At 35.6% G+C, this 19,019-nt stretch overlaps 2 protein-coding genes across 41 annotated transcripts in view; one reads left to right on the top strand and one right to left on the bottom strand.

Moving 5' to 3' along the window:
- Abi2 (abl interactor 2) overlaps window positions 1-19,019 on the bottom strand; it is an 84,083-nt gene that overhangs the window by 27,663 nt on the left and 37,401 nt on the right. For 6 of the 40 annotated variants that reach the window (XM_074071470.1, XM_074071504.1, XM_074071474.1 and 3 more), the window contains exons 3-6: window positions 12,971-13,147; window positions 3,669-3,766; window positions 862-1,008; window positions 15-139 (exon numbers count right to left, since the gene is read on the bottom strand). In XM_074071470.1, coding sequence (XP_073927571.1) covers window positions 15-139; window positions 862-1,008; window positions 3,669-3,766; window positions 12,971-13,147 — 547 coding nt within the window. Of the gene's footprint in view, window positions 1-14; window positions 140-861; window positions 1,009-3,668; window positions 3,767-10,501; window positions 10,520-12,970; window positions 13,148-19,019 lie in introns of all 40 variants that reach the window. The other 34 variants (XM_074071503.1, XM_074071469.1, XM_074071473.1 and 31 more) reach the window with 10 other exon arrangements.
- The window catches only part of Raph1 (Ras association (RalGDS/AF-6) and pleckstrin homology domains 1), a 186,086-nt gene that overhangs the window by 130,616 nt on the left and 36,451 nt on the right, over window positions 1-19,019 (top strand). The gene's annotated exons all lie outside the window — the stretch shown is intronic.

Below are 19,019 nucleotides of genomic sequence, written 5' to 3'. Positions count from 1 at the left end.
AAAAGTGTTTTTACCTGGAAAGACACTGGGAGGAGACGGAGTGGGAACAGCAATAGGAACCCCCACACTCCCACTTCCACTGTTCTCTCGACTGCTGCTCCGGCTACTTGGATGACTTCCTCCACTACTCCCACTGCTGCTAAAGAAATAAGAGCCACCAAAATATGAGTATTTACAGACACTGGGATATTGTCAGCATTTCCTAAAATTTTCTGAAATGAATACAGCTACAAGAAAGATAATTCAAAAACCTTCCATTTCAAATATGAACTTCTTACTAAAATTGGGAGAAAAGCTGAGTTCAGTAAGTTTTTATCAAGATACAGTAAAGAAATTGCAAAAAAAAAAAAAAAAAATCTCCTTAAGTACAGTGAAAAATGTTGTGGCTCAACATACCAAAATAAGTATCACCTTCTAACATTCCAGTTTAATACCCAACTGAAGGAACTTCTTTTATTATAAAAACATTTTCCTAAATAAATTATTTGATTTCAATTTGTAATGATATTAATATATCATCCCATACTAGTATTTTATTGTATATAGTTTTTCATCTGTAAAGTTCCACCAAAAAACAACTTGAAATTTTCTACACCTGGTCCATAAATATTTTTTTCAGATTAAACTTTCATCTTTGTAGAGACGTTTGCACTTTGAGATATCTGTTCCTTTTCAACTTCTGACTGCTCAAAGTTGTATCAGAACATGAGGAAAGGTGGAATCAGATGAGGTTTGGAAGAGAGAAGTGAGGAAAAGAACTCAAAACTTAGCGCTTGGAAAATGAGAGAGATTTAACTGATGTCATCTGAATGGATTATGGTACTATGACCACCATATTTTGCTCTGAGGTAGAGAAAATACCTGTAAGTTCGATTTCTTTGATTCACAGAAGCTGTCCTCACAGGGCTCTGCTGCGAGGGAGCCATATTACGGGTTGGGCTAGGTACGTAATCATTTGGTACCACTGGAGGACGCACTGGCTCCAGTGTGCGATAGGGGGAGTGCCGCCTACAAAAAGAAGAGCGTATGTATGGTGTGATTAAGCAAGTTTCGGCACAATAAATTTAAAGAGTTGCCAGTAGTGAAATACAATTTGTAATCAGAAACAGGCAATGTGGTTTAACCCAACTACCAATTTCAGTCTTTCCTAAAGTACACTCCTCCACTATTAGGGTTTTGGTGAATTACATTTCTGTCTCCAACCTCATTTCCCTGTGCTAATGCAATTTTGTTCATTTATTCTCCAAGACACAAAGGTTTTCCACCATCTAAGCAAATGTTTCCTAAACTACTCTTAGAAGACTTAAAATTATATTATTATGTTAAAGTCTCCCAATTGCACTGCATCAATGCACTAATTATCTTCCTCTCCCCTCTCACCCTAACCAAAGAAAAGGACAACAAATCTAGATTTTGGATCCATGAATTCCACACTGATGATCAATACCACCAGCTATAAGAACTCATTTCCCTTTCTATATACTAAATACATAGAAATCAAAGTCCATTTGTATACAGAAATACACTAATTTCATCTTCCTTTCCTACAATCTCACTTTTTCCTCAACTTTCACCTTCATCTCTTTCCTCTTTCCCTCTTCAGAGTTCAATATTTAAGAGGGAGAAATTAATTTTAAAGATCAGCCAAGCCCTTCTACATTATTTATTTTAAACTTCAAGATATAAACCAAATGATATTATTAACATTTATTTCCCTCTTCTACCCAAATTTCTCTTTAAAAGGAAGAGGATGAAAAGACTAAGATAAAGAAAATTTAGCAGGAAGAGGCACTTTGGAACATTCATGATTATTAAATCAATTCTCATCTCTAAGTGTCCAAATTCTTCATGGCAATGATAAATATGAAACTGGTATTTTACAGATAAGATTCTGATCTTAAAAAATGAAAACTGGCATCTCAAGATACAAAAACTAAAAAGTTATCTTCCTCTTGAAATGATGATGCTCCACTGACTTATAATATTTCTCAACACTTCACTTCCCAAAAGGCTTCCAGAGTTTAAGTATAAAAACAAAAAACTGATTTAACTTCCAAACATCCAATTTTTAGACAATGTTTTCCAGACAATAAAAATGTTCTGCTTCGTTCAAGAAAAAAACTTTTGTTAACTGAGAGATACAAAGTGAAGGCAATAATATAAACAAGGTAAAAAAAAATAATAAGGGTGAGAGGAAGAACATATGATAACTAGGCAAAGATTATATGGGGAAAAAAAAAAAAAAAGCCCATGACCATCAACTGGCCAAGTGGTACTCAACAACTCTGGTCTCCAAGAATCCTACAGAAGCATTGCTAATACCCATGGAAAACAAACAATGGTATATAAGTGTATCTCCAAAATTTGAGAGAAAAATAAAATTTTATTTTTCTACTAAGTGGGTATCTTGCAAACAATCTTGATCTAAAACCTATCAAAACCTATTAGGCACTATGCATGTGAATGTACTACAGGAAAATAAAACAAATACTTCCTTTTGGTCCCTCTACTCTGACCCCTACACCATTATACCCTACTACATCATCTGCATTACCTAAAGTTTATTTGATCCACTAGATTCTTTCCTCTCTATGTTAAGCAGAATGTTTCTGACCACTTCAAATAAAGCCATCCTATTCCTGGTTGGTCATTTTTATTTTTTGCCATCCATTGTCCAAACTATAATTCCTCTTCTAACATGTTCCTCCTTTATATCCCACTCATCTTTGTTCTGTCCTGACCCACAGTGCGTGACTGAATTTTGGTTTGGGGAAGGGGAGAGATTTTTGTTTGGTTTCGGTTTTTGTTGTTGTTTTGGTTTGGTGTTTGGTGGTGGTGGTGGTGGCGGGTGTTTTTTGTTGTTTTTGTTTTGTTTTTTTTGGTGAGGGGGCCAAAAACAAGATTGTGAATTAAAAACTTTTAGAATATATCACAAAGCCAATAGTTGTCAAAGTATTTTGTCTTTGCCTTATACATTTTCTAAAATCCAATTTGTGGTACAGTAATTCTGAAAAGTTTATAGGACAACTATTACCCCCTTTTACAGATGAAAAAACTGAACTGTTGAGACGCTGACTACACAGGACCACAGGGCACACAGCAGAGCTAAACCAGAATTGTACTCATCTGGCTTCTGGGCCATATTATGCATATCTGATCATAAATCTCAAACAATGATAAATGAAGCATATACTATAATGCTATAGAAGGAAAAAAGTCAAGCTTTTCCATTAATTGACCATTTTTGCCTATGTCAAACCCAGAGCCCAATTCTGTAGCACAAAATCAAAGCTCAATGGTATCATAACATGCTATACCGAATTTTATAAGCTACAGAGCATTCTTGAGAAGGATAGTCTAGTAAATTCAACTATAATACAAATGGACTATTGAAAACTTTCTGAAGAGAAATTAAATTACACTGTAATTTATAATAAATCATGAATTTGTACTAAAGATTTTATATCAATTTAAAATTCATTAGAAAAATAATTTCTGAACAAATTTTTTGAAGTATAAAGATGTGCTTCCCAAGAAAATGGAAAGTTATATACACAAAAAAACAATCCTAGGAAGAAAATGTTCTTGCTTCAAATATTGAAAACTAAATATAGGCTGTGTTTCACCACATAAAATGGTTTTCCATTATTACTTAGTTATATACTCACCCAAGTGTCCCTTTCCCTGACATTGGGGGGCTAGGGGGTTTCTGAGTTGGAGGTGTTGTACGTGGCAGCCCACCCATCTTCATATTCTGGGTACTCACCTAAAAAATTGTGAGGAAAACTCAACTTATACACAGCGAAATGAAGTGGCACTTTTGGGAAATAATGCTATGCTATTTAACAAAGGAGGGGAAGGTGTAAACATAAGGAAAAAAATCAGAGGCCATGCATTTCATATGAAATTTCTACTCTACTATTATTCTACAGTTGTACTCAAAGGACTCTTCCTAACATGAGATTTTCAAATGCTTATAAACTTGTATGCAAAGAATTTATTTGCCATTAGACCATCACAACAACAGATCACTGGTTAGACTATGTGATATTAAAGTCAACTGATATCAAATAAATTACTTATGAAAATTTTAATTTTAATAAAAAGCAACTTAATCAGAAAGAAAAAGACCTTTAAATAATGTTTTTTTGGCGGACTGTTTCCTTTAGATAGCAAGTATAGCATAAACAAAACATGTTTTCCAACTAAAATAATGCAATTATGTATATGTGCAATCCATTATAACTAGAGAACACAAAATAAAGATATACCGAAAAAACTTCAGTTTTTTAAGCTGTGGATCCCCCTTACATTTGTTTTTAAAATGTACTCTTATGAGGAAATCACCTACCTGAAAACTGCTACAAGTTCAAGGCATATTCCTAAACATCTGAACCAGAACATCAGGGCTGAGGTATGCCATTTGCCTAGAAGCAGCACAAAGGCCACTGCCATCATCTTACTTCCAATGGGAACTGGATGTACTCAGACCTAAACTAAAGGTTAACTCAGGCATCAGAAAGTTATGGCATGATCCTAAATCAGAGCTGAATCATGACTACACTGACTCTTCTATTCTTAACTGAAAATGTAAGTGTAAGAAAAATGGCTAATCTGAGAATAAAAGTCACCAATAGAGTATGCCAACACTTACAGCAAAAGCCCTAGAAATCTGGTTATCTTACGAGAACCTAAAAGGAGTCATTCACAAATACAGATCAAATGCAATCTCAAGTTGCTTCAGACTACCAATAGGTTAAGCTAATGCTCACCAAATAGGTTCAAATATGACCCTATTTTAAGCTTCTAATATTCTGCCATCTTGTGTCATCTTCAAAAGAGATTTCAAACAAGATGTCAAATTTCTGTATCTAGAGTATTAAAATTATAGTTATAACATGAAACTGCATATTGTACCACTGAAATTAAAATACATTATAATTGTAATTTCAAAATATAAATTTTAAGAAAACAAATCACAATTACACATATGATTGTGGCTGTCAAAATCCTGGCTTAGGTGGGATTTTTTTTTAAGCCCTACTTCTTATATGAATAGCCAAGAAATAATACGTCAAAATAAAATTCTTCAAATCAATAGCCCAGTGAACAAGTTGTGTGTGATGTTAAAACAATCATTAATGACAAATGATACCTTTGAAATGTCAATATTTTCAAAGAAGCATTTATCTGTAATCCTTTTGTTGTTGCTTTTAAACAATAAAAACAAAACAAAACAATTATCAAATTAAGAATAAAAATTAACTTATCCTTTCTTTCCCCCTCATTAGTAAGCAGAGGGTATACTAATTTTATCTCAAAATAAAAATGCCAGAAGCTTGTACAAAATTAATCCACTTTTGGGGAAAAGTTTAGTAGTAATCTGACAAATAACCACCATAGCTTTTAAAAACTGTTTATCTTAACGATACCAAAAAATTTTAAATATAGTAACCAAAGTCCTTTAAGCTCAACCTTAAACAATATAAAATCCAAAGTTACTTTGTGATGAGCAAGAAGTGAACCAAACACTAAACTACAAATCAATTTGCTAGAAACAGGAAGGAAAAAGAGCAAGAATAGTAAAAGAGTAAATGAGAATTTTATTCTATACATGGGATAGCTAAAATACTTGAAAATAATTTTTCAACTTTGATTTATTTCAGCTTTTGGTATGTAATGTGTTATTTTTAAATTGCAGTATCTTCTGTAAGACTTAGAACATAAGAACACATCCTAAAAATACAATAAAATAAATAATCTATAAATTAAAATCTGGTGGGCATGTGCACAAACAAAATCCAATATATTTTATGATCTGTAGCTCAAATGATTTTATCTGTCTGGTTAATGAGATGGATGAGTAACTTAATCACTTAAGGAACCAAACAGGCTGTATGCTGGTGGCTCACGCCTATAATCCTATCTACCTGGGAGGTTAAGATCAGGAGGATCAAGGCTGGAGGCCAGCCCAGGCAAACAGTTCATGAGACCGCCATCTCCAAAATATCCAGTGCAAAATGAACTGGAGGCATGACTTAAGCAGTGGAATGCATGTTCTGCAAGCATGAAGCCTGAGTTAAACCCCAGTCCCACCAAAAAAAAAAAAAAAAAAGTCCTTGTGTAATGTTCAAATATTACACATTATAGTTCAATGATACTGTATTTCTTTTTATTAAGCTAGAAGACTTTTTCAGTATTTTCTCAAGGCCATTTTCCTCTGTGAAACATGTTTCTGTGCTGTGTGACATAATAAAAATATTAAGCAGAGTAGAAATGCTACCATCAAATTTATTTTTTTTTAATTTTTACTTTATTCATATGTGCATACAATGTTTGGGTCATTTCTCCCCCCTTCTCCCCGTCCCGTCCCCTCCCTTAACACCTCCCCCACTCCCTCCCTTACCCCCCCTTACCCCTCGCTACCTGGGAGAAATTATTTTGCCCTTATCTCTAATTTTGTTGAAGAGAGAGTATATAAGCAATAATAGGAAAGAACAAGGGTTTTTGCTAGTTGAGATAAGGACAGCTATACAGGGAGTTGACTCAAATTGATTTCCTGTACATGTGTGTTACCTTCTAGGTTAATTCTTCTCGAACTAATCTTTTCTCTAGTTCCTGGTCCCCTTCTCCTATTGGCCTCAGTTGCTTTAAAGTATCTGCTTTAGTTTCTCTGTGTTGAGGGCAACAAATGCTATCTAGTTTTTTAGGTGTCTTACCTATCCTCATACCTCCCTTGTGTGCTCTCACTTTTTCATGTGATCAAAGTCCAATCCCCTTGTTGCTACCATCAAATTTAAAGTAAGGGAAGAACAGGAACAAATGTCAAATAAAACTTAATTTCCTTATAAAACGTAGAACCTATATTATAATAGAAGTCAAATGAAAGTCAAATCTAAAATAATTTGGTAAAAAAAAAAAAAAATGTGCTGAATAGCCATCATGGTCCTAAAATCATTTTGAGGGAAGTGTTTAAGAAAAAATATTTCCTGACAAGTAGCAAAACACATAACTGAACTGTGTGAGTAGTACAGGGGAACTTAACTTATGCATGCATGTATGCATGTGGGTATACAAACACACACCAAAAACTTGGAACAAAAAAAAGGCTGCAGACACTTCATAATAGCAATTCCCCTTGAAATATTTTTTAATACAAACATAAGGGTGGGCATGGTGGTTCATTTCTATGATCTCAGCTACTCAGGAGGCTGAAGCAGGACAATCACTTGAGCCTAAGCGTTCAAGACCAGCCAGGCAACACTGTGAAACCATATCTTGAAAAAAAACAAACAAACAAACAAACAAAAAAAAACCTGGGGGTGTAGCTCAGTGGTACAGTACTTACCTAGCATGATCAAAGCCCTGGATTAAACCCCTAGCAGTACAAAAAAAAAACAGAACTACCATCAGGTACATAAATGTACAGCTAATGATAATGAATCATAAGCAAGAGTGTTCATTATACTTTCAGTTTTATTTGGAAATTGGAATGAAACTCTGGTGGCTAACTGCCACAATAATTTCATTTTATGGCTATTATTTATTCCATAAAGTAGAAAATTATCAAGAGTTAAGTGAAACAGGCATTAGGCACAAGGAGGGAAAAGTCGGAAGAGTCCTTTTTTTTTTTCTCTGCCACTGAGAATCAGAAGAAATATTTAAGTCATGAAAGTTAATTCACGGCCATAGTTCAAATACTTTTCCACTGACCTATGATGAAGGACTTCCTTTAATGACCAAGAGTAGTCTGGTCTCCTAGGCTATGGAGATCTCTACAAGTAGCACTATACGCCAGGCTAATTATTATACGTTAATGTTTTTTCTACAGCACTCCCAGCTTTCCTGCTCTATCCTTTTGGTATATTCAGTATCTCCGTGAATCTTGATATACATATCTATAGTCACGTGCCAAATAATGTTTCAGTCAACAACAGACTACTATACAATAGTCCCATAAATATCCCCTAGTGACATTGTAGATATCAGAGTCTGTTTAACTACACTCCATGATGTTCACCCAATGGCAAAATAAACTAATGATGTATTTGTCAGGATGTATCTCCATCATTAAGCAACATGTGGCAGTGCTTGGTCTGGGAATGAAACTCACTGCAGTGTGCTTGGCCTAGCATATGAAAGGTCCTAAGTTCAACACACAGCACCATGAAAAAGGAAAAGAAAAAAAGCAGTGCTTTCCAGCATCCTCTGAACTTCAGCATTATTTCTAAAGTTGGCCAGCCAAGTATCTCTAGTTCAAAGGTGACATGACCTCTGCTATGTAATCTCCCACTCAGAGATGACCTTATGTAATAGAACAGTGGCAGTTACATTTTAAAATGGTATGTGTGATATATCCCTCATTTGTCAATCACTAACCAGACAACTGTATACAAGAATAAAGGCCAGTGGCAGGGGCAAGGAGAGAGGAGAGTCTAGGGGACACAGTATTTATAAAAGGAATAAAATGACTCATGTTTAAAACAAAAAGAGATGTCTACAAATTATATAGAAATCAGAGACACACACACACACACAAAAGAATTAATATGGGAAGAAACTGTTATAGAAAGATTTCATAAAGATAACCTGAGCTGGACTGTTAAGTTAAAAAACAACAACTGGGACTCAGCTACAACAGCTGTAGCTAAGTGGTAGAGTGCTTGCCTAGCATGCCCAAGGCCATGGGTTTGATCCTTAGCTTCACAAAGAGGAAACATGAAGAAGGAAGCGGAAGGAGGTGGAGGAAGGAGAAGGAGAAAATTCCTGTTAGATTTTTCTAGGAGCCCCTCAGTTGAACCTATTTCTTACATGGGAGCAAACACTGAACCAAGGTAGGTCAAGAAGGAAACACAGTACAGACTGAAGGAAGTAAGTTGGGATACTGGCTTGGAAAACTGGTCCAAACATTAAGGGTAAAGGATCTACCTTTGGTGGGTTTTTGTTTTGTTTCGTTTTGGCAGTACTGGGATTTGAACTGAGGGTCTTGTGCTTGAGTGCTACACCACTTCAGCCATAGCCCTTTTGCTTTAGTCATTTTTCAGGCAAAGTCTTGAACTTTTTGTTTAGTGCTGGTCTCATTCCATCATCCTCCTACCCCTATCTCCCATATCAGGTGCACACCATCAACACCTGGGCTTTTTCTGTGTGTTCTTTAGTTAATATTTCTGTGTACTTTGGAGGTTAACACATCAAGAACCAAAATTTAAGCACAATCTTTAGGAGAAAGGGTAAAGGCAGCCACACAGTCTACTTTTAGTCTAGCTCACTACAACCTTCCTATTTTACAAAAAAGAATCTCCCCACAATTACACATACCTAACTCACCAAGACTGAGGGTTTAGAGCCAACACTCCAATCAACAACAAAGGAGTACATTTGCCTGGGCTCTTCTAGTGAGGTCTGTCTACCATGACCAGGTGAAATGTCTGTCATGATGGCTAGTAACTAGTGAATGATAAAAGAACGCAGTCATCTTCTAGTTATCACTCCCTGCACTGAAGACATGGCAAACAACAGGGTATGGGATAAAAAGAAATATATTTGAAAAGAAATTTTAAAACTCAGCTAAGAAAACAAAAGAAGAAAATGCATGCTCAGTTTGATAAAAATAATTTTGGTAACATATAATTTGAAGGCTTCTTGAATATAGTTAAACTACTTTTACCATTAATCCTCCCAAGTACTAAAATGTTACTCAAAAAAAACATAACAGGAAAAAAAAATGTTTGGAGTGCTAGGAACTGAATACAGGGCCTGCACAAATGGTAGGAAAGTAAGTACTGTACCACTGAACATCTCTAACCCTCTTCTTAAATGTACCTTGTTAACATTATCATGAGCTTTTCATATTTTCCATATAATTTTCACCTTTAAAAACTCTTAAATAGTTTATATTGAAATATATTTTACATAGCTATTTAAAAAAAGGAGTAATTCTTTTTGTAAAATACATGATACTGCAACTTAAAAAATACATGACGAATATTTTCTGCTTCTCAGTTTCTTTATATTCAGTCAAAATGTAATGACGTTGTCAGTAAGGTATATGGTAACGCATACCACTTATAGAATAAAAAGGCTATTACACAGGGGGAGGGTTCAATAAAGCACATAAATTGGCCTCCAATCCATAACAGAATTTCTACATTTATTCAAATCCAGTTAATCTCATTTCATAACAACATTTTATGGTAGGGTAGCTTACATTTCAGTTTCATCAAACATAGTAACATTACAGAATAACCATTCATTCAACAAATACTTACTGAGCACCTAATGTGTGCCAGCACTGTTCTAGACACAAAGGTTAGAGCAGTGAACAAAATTAGACAAAAATATGTCCACCCTCAAGAACATGAAGACACACCACAAAGTTGCATAACAAAAAAATAAAGAAGTATCATTTGTTGACTTTAAAAGGCCAAGTGCCAATGATCTCCCCATATGTAATATTCTACATAAGAACAAAGAATGGAAATCCAGCCCTGGAATCTCTTACCTTAAATCTAAGCAACCACTTAATGCATAAATGGAGCAAATAAAAGAGGTAAGGAAAAAAAGCATTGAAAGGTTAGTTGGAACTTCAGGATGTGAAGAGAAAGGAAAACAAAGAAAAAACAAGTTAAGCATTCAGCATTAACAAAACAATGTTTCAGTAGATCATAGAGAGAGTGGTTAAAGCAGAATGTGTCATGAACAGAAGTTTCTTTGATGAAATTATTTAAGACACTGCTTTATTCAAAAACTAAATTTCATTCAAGATTTCTAAATTGTGACCTTTGAACACTAAAGCACAAATAATAAAGGAGTCCTAAAAGAATAACACTTGCTTTTTAAGAACTGCAGGAGATAATCACCTCTTTATTATACAAACAGGAAAGCACGAATGTGATTTTTTTTTTTTAAGTATTCCAAGTGTCTTTTGGCATTAGATTCTGGAAGTACCCTAAAACAGTCTATTGGAACTTTTCTTTTGTTTGTTTTTCTTTTTGCAATACTAGGGTTTCAAGTCAGGGCCTTGCATTTGGATGCTGTACCACTTGAGCCTTGCCTCTAGCCCTTTTCTGCTAGTTATTTTTCACAATTTTGCCTGGAGCCAGCCTCTGTTTAGCTGGGATCACAGGCTCAGGATACAGTCCTGGCTTATTGATTGAGATGGGGTTCTCTAACTTTTTGGCCAGGCTAGCCTCAAACTGCATCTATACCTCCCGAATGAATAATCAAGTAACTGAGATTACAGTCATGAGCCAAGTTAGAATAAACTTACATATTCTATTTTAATATGCACTAATTAGTAACCTAAATATACATAGGTATCAATTATAAAATTTAGTATCATTCTAGATAATAATGCTTATATCAAATCTCTGAGGATAAGATCTTATAAAAAATAAATTTACACTGTACATTATTTTCTCTACATATATTTAAATTAAATTTGGATTTAACTAACTTCTGGCCAAAATAATGATGTATTTTTGGCAGCACTGGGATTTTGAACTCAGAGCCCTGTACTTGACAGGCAGGTCTACCCCCCCTCCCCCACATGTCCCCAGCCCTTTTAGGTTCTAGTTATTTTTCAGATAGGGTCTTGCTTTTTTGCCTGAGGCAGGCCTCAGAAAGACTTCAATCCTCCTACCCAATAGCCTCTGAGGAGCCGAGATGACAGGCATGAGCCACAGCACCTGGCCTTGTATTTTTTTATTTATATATGCTTATATTAAGCTGGGCACAGGTGGCTCACACCTGTAATCCTAGCTACTCAGGAGGCAGAGATCAGGTGGATCGTGATTCGAAGCCAACCCCAGGCAAATAGTTTGAGACCGTATCGCAAAAAAAAACCATCACAAAAAAGTGATGGTGGAGTGGCTCAAGGTGAAGCTCTGAGTTCAAACCCCAGTACTGGGGGTGGGGGGGGCAAGCTTGTATTAGAAAAAAATCCACTACATGAACTATACAACTTCACTACAGGCATACATGTATATACATGCATCAGTCACGTTTGATACGTCATAGTCTTTCCAAACAAAATGGAATATAAATTTTAAATAAGGTAACACTTAACTGAGACTTAAATGGTTCCTTAAGTACAAGCATCAATTTAACTGAAATTTACAGGGCTGGAGGGTGGCTCAAGTGGTAGAGTACCTGCCTAGCAAGCATGAAGCTCTCAAACTCCAGTAGCACCAAAAAAATAAATTAATTAAATTTAAAAACAAATGAAACGTACATGTTCCTCAGTTGTGGTTGGGTATTTTAATTGTTACTGCTGTTGTTGTGCAGGGCTAGGGATGGAACCAAGAGCCTTACAAATGCAACTGCCACAGGATCACATCCTCACTCCTCCTCAGTTTTAACTATGGTGTTCACATACATAGTTGGCACTCAAATACACCTTAAAAGATAGCCAAAATGGGTTGGCAGAGTAGCTCAAGTGGAAGAGAGCCTGCCTAACAAACATGAGGTCCTTGACTGAGTTCATGTCCCAGTACCTCCAAAACAGAGTTAAATGTATAATGACTACATACTCAAAAGCAGTGGAAATATTAATGCACATCTTACTTTTATCTACACTATTCTCACCCAAAACACTGCATTAAAATTATTCTAGAAAGTCAAAGTACATTGTTTAGTGACATATTTTGTTTCTGAAAACTAATGCCAAAAGTCTACTGATAAATTTTTGAGATATGGTAAATATTTTAATAACATGCTAAGTGATTTTCAATCAGTCATTAAGCCATTAAAAGATTAGAAAGATAACACAATTTATTTGATCCATATGAGATATTATCATAATTAAGCAAATGTAGTTTTTTCAAAGACTGTTCAAAACTTGAGAATACAACACTAAAGAAAAAGCAAGAAGACTAATACAGTTAATTAGCAATCTTCACAACCACAAGTGAAAGTTAAGTTCCATTTTAAAAGCTACTATTTCTAAAAGTTTGACAAAAACTATACCTACCTTTACTCCATGTCCAATATCATCTAGAATTGTATAGTCAATAGGTTTTCTAATGTAACGAACGGGTCGTTCAAGGTTAGCTGGCGCAATAATCTTATGTGTCCTTGAAGTGTTTTTATTAGTAGTCAAAATACCAATTTCTCTTCTTGCCACTTTCTCTTTATGAATATCAACTGTCTGTAAGATACAATACAAAAAATACAACACAAAAATACATAGCTCTGGTATCCAGAAAAATAAAAAACAAAAATGCCTAAAGATTTAGTATTGCTTCACATTCACTTGCTAAATTTTCTCCTTCTAGAGCACTGTCTTTCTGCATTTTTAGGCTAATGCAAGAGTTGGCAAAGCATGGCCACAGGCTAGATCTGACCCACTAATTGGTTTTTTGAATCCACAAGCTCTGAGTAGTGTTTACATTTTTGAATGGTTGAGAAAAATAATGTCATGTAAAATTCAAATTTTAGTTTCCTCAATTTTATTGAATCACAGCCATACTGCTCACTTGCCTACTTCTCTATGGCTACTTTTACATATGGCAGAGGTAAGGAATTCCAATAGAGAATGCATGATCTACAAAGTTTAAAATAGTTACTAAAATGATTGTGGCTTGAGGTAAACTTGAAACAAAGTCAAAGCCTATTTCCCTATTAACCAAGAACTCTTCAAACCAATAGGATTCTGTTTCAGAACTAATAAATGTCCAAATGGAGCATCAAGTCAAAAGCTGGTCAGCATAGTAACCTTATCAAGTATTCTTTTTAAGAAAAAAAAAAGTCTCTGAACTTTTCCTGAGCATTTTATTTAAATTATAAGACTTGCTATAACAGAAATGTGCATTAGTGATATTAAAATTTCCCTAACTTTTAATTTCAGAGAAATGGAAATCTGAATAAAGCTTAATGCGTCATCTTGAATCATTAAAAACATGAGCTAGCCAGGCTTGATGGCTCAATCCTATAATCCTAGCTACTCAGAAGGCAGAGATACAGAAGATGGCAGTTCGAGGCCAGCCAGGGCAAATGGTTCACCAGACCACATCTTAATCATAAAAGCTGGGTTCAGTGGAGTGCATCTGTCACTACTCGGGAGTGCAGATCAGGAGAATCAAGTTTGAGGCCACCACAGGCAAAATCAAAACTCTATCTCAAAAATAACCAACGCCAAAAGGGCTGGCAGAGTGACTCAAGTGGTAGAGCAGCTGCCTAGCAAGCTTGAGACCCTAGTTCAACCTCCCATTTTTGTAACTGTCGGGGAAGGTCATGGGCTAAAGGGCCCAGCCTGGTGGTGAATGCTCAGGAAAGGCAGATCAGGAGGATCAAGGTTTGAGGCTAGCACAGACAAAAACAAGATCCTATCTAAAAAGAACTTTACCAAAAAAAAAAAAAAGACTAAATTATTTCAAAGTTTTTACCAAAGTGTACTTCAAAATAAACCACCACCAGAAAACAAAACTGGCACTTTTGGTCTATATCAGATCAATAAAAGAAGGTAACTCTCTTTGCGGTCTTGTCTTACTCTCCTCAGTTTTTAGAAATGTACTTTTATTTCAGAAATGAATCCATAAGAATGTAAGCCTAACCAACCACAACAGTACTCTAAGCTTATAGCAAAGTGAAATGTCAATTCACATTTTGGGCCCAATAATTCTGTGTTGGATGAGCTGTCCTAAGTACTGCAGGATATAAAGAAGCATCCAGGTAGGTACCTATAGCACTGCCCCAACCCATGATAACCAAAACTGTCTGACATTGCCAAATGTTCCCTTGAGGGCAAAACTGCCCTGGTTGAGAACCAAAGATACAGAAGAGGAACAATTCCTTATTCACTCTCATACAGCAAGTGTTTTCAAACTTTTCACAAAAGTTGATTCAATGCCTCTAATGCCTGCCTAAGAATAGAGATTCTGCACCATTAACTTTTCTCAAATGTCTACAATAATAAAGGTAATTATTTGGTTAAGAATATCAGTATTAGTTTGTATGCCTGCCATACCAGGTTGAAGTGCCAGAGTTTCTACAGACAAAAATCAAATATACCTTTCAAAAATGCCTGCTTTTTATGTGGAGTTTACATAAAAACACGATGAGGAGCATTAAATCTATTCCATAAGTAAGGGGAACATTTGGTCCAAAAGATTCTGAGGTTTTCAGCAATCACCTACTTCAACTTTTTTTAAGTTTTCTCTTTTAGAAAATAAAAGAATATTCAAATTACACATAATAAAATGCATACCACCAATCCATACCTATCACCTAGTTTCAACATTAATCTACTTAAAAGATACTTAATAAAATTCCTGCAACATTTTTAAATAAAAAATGACTACCGTTTTTCTAAATCAAATGTCCAGCTTTCAGTAATCACCACTGCTTTTATAAACTTCATAATATTCTCTGACATTATAATGCTAAAATGCATTAAATCAAATATTTGGAAATATGGGATCAACAGTGAGATATCTATCTATCTATGTATCTATCTATCTATCTATATTTTTTCTTTTTGGCTGTACTGGGGTTTGAACTCAGGGCCTCATGCTTACTAGTCAGGTGCTCTACCATATGGGTCACTCTGCCAGTCCTGTTTTTGTGATAAGTCTTGCAAACTATTTGCCCAGGCTGGCTTGGAACTGTGATCCTCCTGATCTCTGCCTCCTGAATAGCTAGGACTACAGGCATGAGCCACTGATACCTGACTAACAGTGATACTTAAGAAGTTTTAATAACAAGAAAAGTATTTTAAATATATCCTGGGTTTCTAAAGTTATTAATTATATGACAATATAAACTTACTCTTATTTAGAAGAGGCTACAATAATAACACTCACCTGTGGCAAGTAAAAATGTGTTAAGCTATCAAGCAAAGAAGACTAAAACTAATCCTATATTAACTGCTGTTAATACTACTATTGCTTGCTACAGATCCTGATAACCAAAAAACACACCAAGGAATATCACTGCAATTGTGCAAGATGAAACATCTCTTCTTCCCATCCTTCTCACTGCTACTGCCAAGCTGGTCTTGCATGTTGCAGCTCCCTCTGACACTTCAGCCACACAGTCCCAAATCCAGGTTCCTATGGGAGAGCTCATATTGCCTTGAGGTAATCCTACTGACTCCTCCGAGCTCCTTTGCAAGCCTGAGCCCCTCTTCTACAGCTCCCTCATGGATTCGCACACAAGCTCAGGCCCCAGCAGATGACAGGAAGGAACTGTATAAAATACTTTGTTTTAGGCTCATCCATGCATTGTTGTTTCTGTTTACCACAGATAATTGAGAGTTGACTGTACTACTGTACTGAGGTAGTATGGATAGCACTACCTTAGTTAGCTGCCAATAAGTATAGAAAAAGATCTGCAATCAAATAGTTACAGTTGATTAACTCAACGGAGCTGGGTGCTTTTTAATATGTCTCAACTTTTTTTATTAGTAAGCAAATGTTTCAATTAAATTACTTAAACTACAAATGTGCTCCAAATTATCCATCTCCCTCAGCCAAAAAAAAATCAGCTACTAGCAAACTTAATGGGTAACTTTTGATTACTCATTTTTATAAAGTAATATAAAAACTACACATAGGAAATTAATTAGCTAGTGTATGAAATCTACTGTATATGCATAATACTGATAACCTTAAGTGGTATTTCCTTAATTTAAGATTAATTTTTAAGCAAAACTATGTAATTTTAAATGAAAATTATCCTACAAGTTGAACTTCTTCAAGGTTTACACCTCCCACTGCCTTTCTGTAAAACTTTTGGGAAGAACTGCTCTCAGTCTTCTAGTTTCTTTTTTTTTTTTTTGGTTATCTACTAATTCAATTCCTGACACAAGAAGTTCTATTCAGTTCTCGTGAGGGTGGGAAGAACACTACTTTCTTTATGGTACCTTTTGACCTCTTCTCTTCTTTTCCTCCTTTTCAGTACTGGATATTAAACCCAGGGTCCATAGAGCTACATCCTCAGCCCTATATTGTCCTTATATTACTCCTCCCCGAAAAAGCCTGATACTACATATTCCTAATGAAGTCTGCCTTTAAAAAAAAAAAAAAAGGCATTTAGACCAGGTGTTTTGGCTCATCCCAGCCATTCAGAAGGTGGACATCATGGTTATGGGCAAAAAATTAACAAATCCCATCTCAACCAATAACTGGGCATGGTAGTACATTCCTGTGGTAAGACCTAAATAGCAGGACTGCAGTACAGGCAGGCCAGGACAAAAACACAAGACAGGAGATAACTAGAGGCAACAGGGCTGAAGACTTGGCTCAAGTGGCAGAATGCCTGCCTAGCAAGCACGAGGCCCTGAGTTCAAACCCCACTAACTAACACTAACACACACACACACACAGGTATTACTTTACTTTGCTTTATAGGTATATTTTCCTTCCTAATATGTAATTGGTAGTTGACAGAATAAACAGAAATTCCCATCCTCTGATTCCAATTAAGAGTAATTTGGGAAATAGTTCAGTTAGAATAATGGAGAGCTGAGATCGGTGGACACAGATTTGAGGCAGGTAACAGAGCCAACAGAAAAGAAACAGACACAAATATAAATCAAGCTCGAATAAAGGAAGAATAAAAGGATTCAAGATAGAAGACAGCTCAGAACTCATCTAATTATAGCCTTGTTGTTTTACAAAAGGAAAAACTGAAATTCAAAGAAATCATATGTCACACAAGTCAGCAGAAGAGCCAGAGTACCATTTCCATTCCCTGACCAGTCCCCTCCCTTTCAGTCTGAGTCAGGGTCCATTTCCCCTACGATAAAAGATGTAATCACTAGGAAGGTGAAAATTGATGTTGTTCTTACCCAAGAAACAGAAAAAAAGTATTAATTAGGGGGAAAACCTGAATGCTTAGCTAGCTACCATCTACTAGCCCTGAAACATTCTACCAGATAACCCGTACAACTCCTGAAACCTGCTGCCACTCTAATAAATATGTGGTCTTGTCTCTGACTTGACTGAACCTCCATTTCTTTATTTCAACTCCATCTTCTCTAAAAATTCTGAGACTCCAATATTTTTGTCCAAGTTGCACAAACCTCTGGTCTCAGAACCCTCTGAGCCTTCTAAAAACATGTACTATTTTAACAATAATACAGATAATAATAATAGTAAAACTTAAGAATCAAACATTTGAAAAAACTATTTTAAGAGCAGAGGCTGCTAAAATACGGCTACATGGGAAATCTGACCTCGGACAGTTTTTATATCACCCACAAACTAATAATGGTTTTAACATTTTAAACAGTTGTCAAAACACACTGAGTGTGGTGGTGCACACCTGTAATCCCAGTACTCAGGAAGCTGAGGTAGAAGGATCACCAGTTTGAGGCCAACCTAGACTATACAGCCAGAGCCTGTCTCAAAACACACACACACACACACCCCAACAAAAATACACACAAAACTTAAAATATTTACCATCTGCTCCTTTATAAATAAAATTGGCCTGTTCGTTTTAGAGTATTTAACCAAGTAGTCACTTCTTAAACAGAAAACATTTTCTTTTACACTTCTGGGAGAATAATCTCCCACTTGTAGTAGCTCAGTAGTAAAATATATGTTTAGCATGTGCCAAGGCCCTGGGTTCAAGCCCCAGTATTAATAATATTAGTAATAATAATAATCACCTTCTGGTCTAAAGAGCATCAAATAGTTCTGATATTCAACTTACTTTTTAAACAAAGAATTCTACTTGTGCAATAAACATAACTGAGAAAATTCAATCCTTGAAGCAATTCTACAAAATTCATTTTTAAATGCTTAGCTGCTCTAATTTCTTATCTACATCCCCTATGAGCCCACTTCTACTCATCTAAACACACTGAGATACTGAGATACATTTTGTATAAACCCAATAGCTGCCATAGTTGTAGATCCTTCATCACTCCAGGTATTATCCTCTATCCACTCAACTCCAAATAAAAAAGGTTCAACATGTTCTTCACAGCTCTAAGATCTCTGCTAATCTCTATGAGTCATCTCTCCTGCTTTTTACTTATCCCATCAGAACAGTTTTAAAAGATGCATCCTTAG

Source organism: Castor canadensis, chromosome 4 (assembly GCF_047511655.1).
Source record: "Castor canadensis chromosome 4, mCasCan1.hap1v2, whole genome shotgun sequence".
In the NCBI taxonomy this organism is placed as follows: Eukaryota; Metazoa; Chordata; class Mammalia; order Rodentia; family Castoridae; genus Castor; species Castor canadensis.
The sequence above is the reverse complement of the archived record's forward strand: the minus strand, read 5'-3'. Positions and strand labels throughout refer to the sequence as shown.